The 8,513-nt window shown below is 38.2% G+C and overlaps 1 protein-coding gene across 1 annotated transcript; it reads left to right on the top strand.

Moving 5' to 3' along the window:
- The first annotated feature begins 1,458 nt into the window (after window positions 1–1,458).
- LOC144962551 (uncharacterized) lies at window positions 1,459–7,185 on the top strand. The gene is made up of 2 exons (XM_078895582.1): window positions 1,459–1,582; window positions 3,259–7,185. The coding sequence occupies exons 1-2, from the start codon at window positions 1,531–1,533 to the stop codon at window positions 6,345–6,347; spliced, it is 3,141 nt and encodes a 1,046-aa protein (XP_078751708.1). The 5' UTR covers window positions 1,459–1,530; the 3' UTR covers window positions 6,348–7,185.
- Window positions 7,186–8,513: the final 1,328 nt, after the last annotated feature.

The following is an 8,513-nucleotide window of genomic DNA, read 5'->3' as shown; positions in this document are numbered from 1 at the left end:
AAAAAATTCCAGATTTACAATTAAAATCGCACAAGGTAAAGTGCGACAAAGGAGACTGGCTCAAGTAGATTCCACGACTTCCACGAGCATATTATATTATCAGTGGCGGCTCGTAAAAAGAGGGTGTTGATACTTATCAATGTAGCTACTTTGAGATCATCTAAAGTCTCGTCTAGACAAAACGCAGGATCTCACGAAGAGGAATGCACTCAAACTCAAATCTTTACAAAACATTACAAAATTTATTCAAAACAACAAACTATAATACATAGTACACTAAAGAGATAATTTACAAGAAAAATAAACATCTCTCAAAACTAATACTATACACTATACATTATACATTAATTTTGACCCCCCCCCCCCCCCCCCCGCTACTTTCAGCTAAGGTCTCGGGCCAGGAAAAACAAAACAAAAAAAAAAAAAAAACAAAAAAAAAACAGAAACAAACCCCAAGTACTATAATCTGACTCCAAGTAAAAAACAAACGAACAGAAAATACATGGGGAGATAATGGAATGCTGGGGTTAGAAATAACAACAAAAGTGACGTCCTCGCTCTACGCGTGAGGTATAAAAAAAACCCCCAAAAGCAACAACAACAACAACAACAACAAAACAACTCACAAAACGGCAGGTGCTTGAGTCCTGTGTAGCTAAATCTTGAATGACGTTAATGGCTAATGTTTATAACACATTGGTCTCCCCCAAGTTATATTTTCACACCATGCAATACGTTTCAGTAAATACAAATGTGACCTTTCTCCCCAATACGGTACAAGACATTACTAAAAAAATTGACTCTGGAGTCTAATAAATTATAAAATATTACTTGATGAGATGAACCCATTGAGAAGGATGAATGGAGCCTATCAAAGTGTTTTAAAGTCTAAAATAGTGTAATTCCAAACATTCTCACTTAAATCTAATTTATTAGCATCTATGCGCGGCTTTGTGGTCTTGTGGTATGACACTCACCTTCGGACCGGAAGATCCTGGGTTCGAGCGGCGCATAGTTGAGTCCTTGGAAAAGGCTTCTTACTCACATTCTTTCACCTGGCCGTTAACAGCTTTGTCTGTCGGAAAAATGTAATATCGCTGGCGGCCGTCATATCCTATCCTACATGTTAAGTATTGCTGATGGCTGGGGACACTTTGCAAAGCGCTTTGAGCACGTTTAGTGGATATTGCCCTATTTAAAAGCTCAATTATTTAATTTTGCCATTCCGACATAATACCGATTCGCGGCGAAGGGTCACAAAATGAAGAGCTAATTCCTACTTTCAGACAATTAATAATTTAGGCTCTATTTTATTGCTATCTATTTACAGAAACTGCGTTGGTAGCAAAATTGAGAAATTATATTACTACACGATTCTCCTTTATTTACGTCAGCAGTTACCATGGTTACCAAAGTTCAGAGGATTCATCCTTTGAATTCTTCCTTATAAGCTGCGAATGTTCAACCTTTCTTCAGACTCACGACACATTTTATTTTTCGCTGCTTTCCTTCCAGCAGCGATTTTTCATCATGAATTTAGTTTCGCCCATTTTTCAACTCGTATTTAGCACCCTCCTTATAGGTGAGTGAATTCTTCTCCTTCTTCTTCTTATTATTATCATTATTATTATCATCATCATCTTCTACTATTATTATTATTATTATTATTATTATTATTATTATTATTTATTATATAAATATATCACAATATACTTCATGCATATAAACTCGGGGCTGACCAGTGCCATATTTAAACCTTATAAGGTCCTTTTGAAATAAAGTGTGTTTGAAATAGCGCAAGACTAGGTAAAGAGAAAAAACAAGGGAAAAAAACAAACAAACTATCCCATAAATTCAGCCAGCCAGTCTGATTTGATGGATAACTTTTGCTCTTGTATTTTTCTATCTGATTTTGTCTGGCGCTGTTTCAAACACAATTTTTCAAATCTTTTAAAAAGCAACACCATCAATATATTTTATTATTTAGAACTCGTAATTATTATTCTTCGCGTTCGTTCAGATAGTAAGTCTACTCTACTTTCCACGGATATGCTGCTGCCCTCTGGAGATCCCCCCAGGCTCCCGTGGAGCTTAGTCTTCGGGTTAGTTGGGGCAGTCGGTGGCCAGTATTTTCTCCTAAGGGCAGAGAGGGTTGGGCAATTCTGTAGGATGCGTTCACCTGTCAAACTTCCTATTCCAGAGGGGGGCTGACTTGTAGCTCTCACCTTGAATTTGGTGTGGAGAGGTAGTGGTTTAATCTATTATTACTAGTTCGCATCCTAAAGATTATCACCTGCTCTTGTCTGGTCAACTGATAAAACGTATCATTTCTATTGTAGTTCGGATGCCGCTCACTGGAACAAGTTAAGAACATAGTTCTTATGATGCTCTATTTTTTGTAGCAATCTGGTTCCTTCCTTAGCAAGTGCATCTATCTGCAACTGCACTACCTCTAGTGCTGCTGTGAGATGGTATCCATTGAAAGACGACATGATGAAACCTACATAATAGATCTAGGGATGCGACAAGATCTTCGATTTCTCTCTATTTGAACTCAGAGGTCTGTAGCTTCTTAAGAACCGAGAGGGCGTCAGTCAGGATTACTATTTTATATGTTGTGTTTGTATTATTTGCAAGATACGTTGAAGCTTCTCTTAATTCCGCCCCAACTTCATGTCACAGGGGCAGAGTGTAGTCCTGTTTGACGAATAATCTCAAAAAGATTTCACGTCAGGGTGAATATGTGCTTAAAATTGACTTAATCTTGTTTCTTGCAAATCTTAACTCACTCATCCCTAGCCCTCTACATACATGCTGACCACTTTCACAAGAATTTTTTGTTACTTTTCAAAATTGAAACAAATAATTACATACTTAGTTACTCAATCTGAAGAAAAAATGACATGCACATAGATTTATTCAGATACGATTGTCATGTAAAAAAACAAAACAACAAAACAAAAAAAGAAAAAACAAAAACAAAACAACAACAAACAAACAAACAATGGTTTTAATGGCATGCATATATTTTGTCTCAAGAAAATGTAAACAAAGATGGGGTAAGAGTAAGAGTAACCAGGGCCATAATATACAGAGATAGTCGGTGTTAAGATTGAGTGAGTGAAATTTCCATATTCTTATAATTTTGACTTTTTTTTTACCCAATTTCCTCTATCTAGTTCATCCCCACATAATATCACAGTGACGCAGTGGCTCACATATTGACATCATTCTCTTTATCTTATTTATTGTCATTAGATTTGGCATTGCAAGACCGTGTTTCAAGAGATGTTGAACACGCAGACGCTCGAATCGGGATCAACGATCCGGCATTGACGACTAACTCTGACCCTCAACCCAGCACACCAGGTACCCAAAAAACTGTGTCCGATGACCAGCATTGGGAGGACCTACATGGCCAAGATCAATTCAACTGGCTCCAGTCGCAAGAATACAAGGATGTGAATGATATGTTTGCCAACAGTGACAACTATTTCGACGTCAACTACGTGTTGAACAATGTCGGTAAGAACAACATTCTACTTCAAAGAATTATTTCAAATCACCAACACAAAAGCAGGAAAAAGAGAAGCTTGTCAAAAACAAATGAGCATAAAATCCACAAACGTAAAAAGTTACACAAAAGGAGAAGATCTAAACATCATTCTAAAACACACACGGAATTGCCAAAACAGAAAAGACATTCACAAAATGCGTCACTTCATCATTCCCCAAATCACAAGCATCAAGACAAGGTAAACCTTAAAGCAATGGATAAGATGATCATGGCTCTGACGTATGATAAGCTGACCAGTGGTGGCGGTGATGAGAGCAGTCGTAAAAACATCAACAATATCAACACCAGCAAAAGTAAGAACATCATCAACAACAAGAAAAACAGCAACAGCATCAACAACAACATCAACAAAAACGGCGAAGGACACGAGGTTGGCATCAAAGAAAACACGAATAATGTTCTCAAAGATAATCATGACATACACCAGAAACACGGTGTTGAGAAACGTAATAGATTGCACGACAAAGCAAAGGGCATCTTTTCAAATTCCTTAGAGCTAGATACGGCCGAATACATCAATGCAATTATGGACATGTTCGAGACCTCAATAAATTTATTACTTTTAAAATCTGGTGACTTCGTTATTGATTCTTTTCCTGATGGGTCAGACACTAATGGTATGTGGATAGACACTCCGCCAATTCATCATGAAAGGATCATCCATCAATCAAACAAGCACACGAGAAAAAGAAGATCTGCAGCGGTATATGAAAGCGGTAAAAACCATTTTGAAAACATGGGGAATTCTGAGGATGAGCAAGAAGTAACGAAATCCAAAAACGAAAGTTTACGCTTTTTGAAAAATACATTAAAGAGATTAGAGCGCATTTGGTCAAAAGAGCCACAAGAAAGTGACAGAATGCAGATGAAACCAAATAAAACACGAGGAAAGTCTAGCAATGCAATCGGCGGAATTTCAAAAAGAACAGAGTACAATATTGTAGGCCATGGCGCTGAAACTGAAAAGGGAAAATTTGAACTAAATTTCGTTCCTATTAAAGACAAACTTATAGGTAACACTCTTCGTGAAAACGTCACCAAAATCTTTGTGAAGGAAAGAGAAACAACAAATTTAACTACAGGCATTGACACAAGTGTTACAAGTCCGGTAGAGAGACATACAAAGTTTGAAATGCATGAAAAATCTATCAAAAAGCACTTGTCATTGTCAGAACAACACAATGGCACCAGAAAGGATAGTGACAATACACGACAGGGGATGAACAACTCAACACTTAAATTTAAATATAAAGTTTCAAACGAATCAATCACAGAAAGGCCAAAATCTATCAATCCCATACTTTTAAACGGTTCAGTCAATTCGGGCTCTCGGATTGAATACATGGGAAGCAAGAAATGTGGGCGATTACAACAATTTTTAACCACGTTGAAGGATTTCTGGAAGTTAGCCACAAACTCTGAGAGCGGTGGTGATATAGACAGCTTGAATTATGACGCACTTAAAGCCGTGATGGCATACATCTCTAAAGGAATGAATGCAAACGTTCTGGAAAATTTGGAAAACGAACTGAGAGGATGCATAGGATTACAAAGTAAATCTGCATTACAAACGGTAGCAAGAATAAACGCAGTCTTCATGGGAAAAGAAAATTCTCGGCCTGTGCCGATTCAGAACGACTTAAAGAATAAAATTCCGTATCCGGAAGAATTCAAATCAAAGCAAGTAAAATTAAGGAATCGGAAACCATTTTCAAATCAGAGAGAATTGTCAAGATTTTCTACACTTCAAAACATCGTCAATTATAATTTCATGGGGCAAAAAACACAGGAAATATTTCGAAATAAGTTTGAATCGGTTTCTCCATTTTCTCAACAGCAAAACTATATGGAGATGTACTACCCAGCAGGACGATATTGCTCACAGATATTTAACTATCATTTAACCTCGGCAGACCTTCACAAACCACAAGAGATGCCCAATCAAAATCAAAGAGGAAATGACTATGATCAATGTCTTAATATGTGCCAGTTTGCGGCCCAGATGATCGCCAGCCGTCCTTCCCTTGGTATAGTTGAAAACAATTGTATCAAAAGACTCGTCTCAAATTTAGGAAACTGTCATTGCAATGAACGACAGATCAAAGATAACCGGCCTCATACAAATACACAAACTGGAGGGCAGGCAGCGGAAGCTGTTCAGTACAATGATGACCCGGGCGCACAAATTAACATGCACATTGCAAAATCCAGGGAAGAACTCTTTGGCAGAGGAAAGCCAATATTTTCGCAGCCTCTAAAGGGTTTAACTGGCCATTTTAGTTCAAAAATGTCCACGAATAACAAACCGGTATTGGCTCCACAAGAAAAGGAAACCCCAACGTCATTATATCCCAGTGGGATGAATTCAAAAGACAGAACGCCATACACATTGAAGACACCAAACGGCGTAAGTAAAACGCGTGGTTATTTTTCGGGCAACCTACAGACTGAAAAGAACAATCAAAACGCGATGCAACTTCAACCCAGTTTTGCAGGTAATGTTGGACATAATTTGCAAAATTCGAAACTCCCTTTGTATATTCCCACAAACGCAAGCCCAATCAAATCAGCAGCTCCTCCAAAGACCGCGCTAGGAAAACAACGAACCTCTTATCCTCCGTCGAGGCTACCATTTCCGGCTGTAAGAGATAATATACAGACGCCGCGGATTGACTCCAGTGCTTCTATTACCGGAAAAGGAAAAATATTGGAACCTTTGTATCAATTCTACAACCCTCTTGTTATTTTACTGACACCCCCTAGGAAATAACGGTGAAGCTTCCGTGTCAATCTATCAGCTACATTTTTTGCTTCTTTATCGTCTGTTTACTTGAGACAGCTTAGTGTAGCATGCGGCTTTCTCTGGTTATAATATAATGTCAATGGGGAAAATAAGATGATCGATTAGATAGATAGATTGTTAAAAAAGGGTAACAGAAGCCAGTTAAGATATAAATAGGAAGCATTTACTCACTCATTGTGCATTAAAAAAAATTGAGCTTTATATTGTGCATTAAAACAATGCAAAACAAACGATGCCTTCTTCATGGAACCACACTAAGACATACATACATACACACACACACACACAAACTCAGAAATAAAATGAAAAAAAAAAAGAAGAAGAGAGAAACGAAAGAAATTCAATGCTGATAATAATAACAAAAACAGGAACATTTCTTCGATGTGAACAATACGATTTTGACTAAAAATTACTTCTGTAAATTAAAAGTCAGCTTAAACTAACCTTTCCAGATTGTACGGCTATGTGGTCTAGTGGTATGACACTCGCTTTCGGATCGGAAGGGTTCCAGCCTCGCATAGTTGAGTCCTCGGAGAAGGCTCTTTACTCACATTCTCTCATCGTGTAAAATGAGAACCTACCTGGCGTTGTCTCTGTCCGAAAAAAAAATGTAATATCGCCTGACAGGTGTTATGTTCCGTCTAAATGGTAAATGTTGCTGTTTGCCAGGGACCCCTTGTAAAGCACATTGAGCACATTTAGTGGATATTGCGCTATATAAAAGCTCATTTTTTAAATATGACTCATAACATAAGAAATAAGAATAAATAAAGAAGAATAATAATAATTAAAAAACAAAACAAAATCGCGGAAACCCGTGAATCCGCCGACAAAAATGCTACAAAACTTTAGTCAGACCAATAGTAGAATATAGTAGTTGTGTATGGGACAGCTAAACTAAAACATCCATCAACAAAATTGAACAAGCTTAGCACAGAGCGTGCCGATTTCTAAGCGGCAATTACAACAGAAACACCAGCCTCCCAAAGATGATGGCAGAAAAAAAAAAACAAACTGGGCCTTTTCAGTGGACAGTATGACAAAATAAAAATAAAGTTAAAACGTTATTTAATGGTCAGAGTAGGTAAATTATAACCCCGACAAAAAATAATTCCGAAAGAATTGTCGAAAGGAGGAAAATCTCATCATCCCCCATTCAAAAGTAAATGACTTGGTTGGACGAAAACAGGAATATAGATCGTTTCCATTGTTTTGTTTTTAAGGGTTTTACGGCGCTTGCAACACATGAAGGTCATATCAGCGCCAGTAAAAAGGAAGAAAATTGCTTAGTAAAAAGTTCTAGAATTACAATTAACGCACCCAAGAAAAGGTAAGACAAAGGGGAATTGGTTCAAATAGGAAACAGATGTAGATTCCAAGAGCACACTATGAAAGTACTTAGTTTGAGATCACCTAAAAGTCTCATCCAGACACAAGCATAAGTCCCCACTAAGAGGAATATACTCAAATGTTTACAAATCATATGTTAAAAATGAAAAGAATAACATTAGATAACAGAGAGATGATTTACAAGGAAAAAAAAAATAATCTCCAAAACTATAACTATACATTCGACTGTTTCCCTCCCATCCAAACACTCCGGTCAAGGTCAGGACAAAACCAAACAATCTCATTCCAAGACAAAGACAGAAAGCAATTGGAAAACAGATAAAGGAGGATAGAAGACACATTAAGTCCCTCCCTGCCCACTATGGGAGGTAGGAACCCCACCCAGAGATCGCTCCCATTGAATTTACAAGTTAAATATCTTTTTAATTCAGAAAAGTGAGTGGAGCAGGCACTTATGTCGATAATAACAAGAAATGAAGTGAGTAGGAAAGTGCCAGAAAGGAACAGAGAATAAAAACTTCGCGGCGGCGATGGGGGCGACCTTACTGCATGGTACGACACTCCGCCTGGCCGGGGAGATCGTGACTATACCGTATGAGCTATCCACGAGCCGTGAACATCGCCTGGCCGGGGAGATCGTGACTATACCGTATGAGCTATCCACGAGCCGTGAACATCGCCTGGCCGGGGAGATCGTGACTATACCGTTCGAGCTATCTAAGACCCCACATCTCCCCGGCCAGGCGGAGTTGTCGCACTAGTAAGGTCGGGGGTTCGAGCCCC

Source organism: Berghia stephanieae, chromosome 1, assembly GCF_034508935.2.
Source record: "Berghia stephanieae isolate SIO BIC M18660-M18661 chromosome 1, UCSD_Bste_1.3, whole genome shotgun sequence".
Lineage (NCBI taxonomy): Eukaryota > Metazoa > Mollusca > Gastropoda > Nudibranchia > Aeolidiidae > Berghia > Berghia stephanieae.
The sequence above is the reverse complement of the archived record's forward strand: the minus strand, read 5'-3'. Positions and strand labels throughout refer to the sequence as shown.

Coding starts and splice junctions, on each gene's coding strand:
- LOC144962551 (XM_078895582.1), top strand. CDS start 1,531: ATGAATTTAGTTTCGCCCATTTTTCAACTCGTATTTAGCACCCTCCTT. Junction 1,583..3,258: donor ATTTAGCACCCTCCTTATAG/GTGAGTGAATTC, acceptor TATTGTCATTAG/ATTTGGCATTGCAAGACCGT.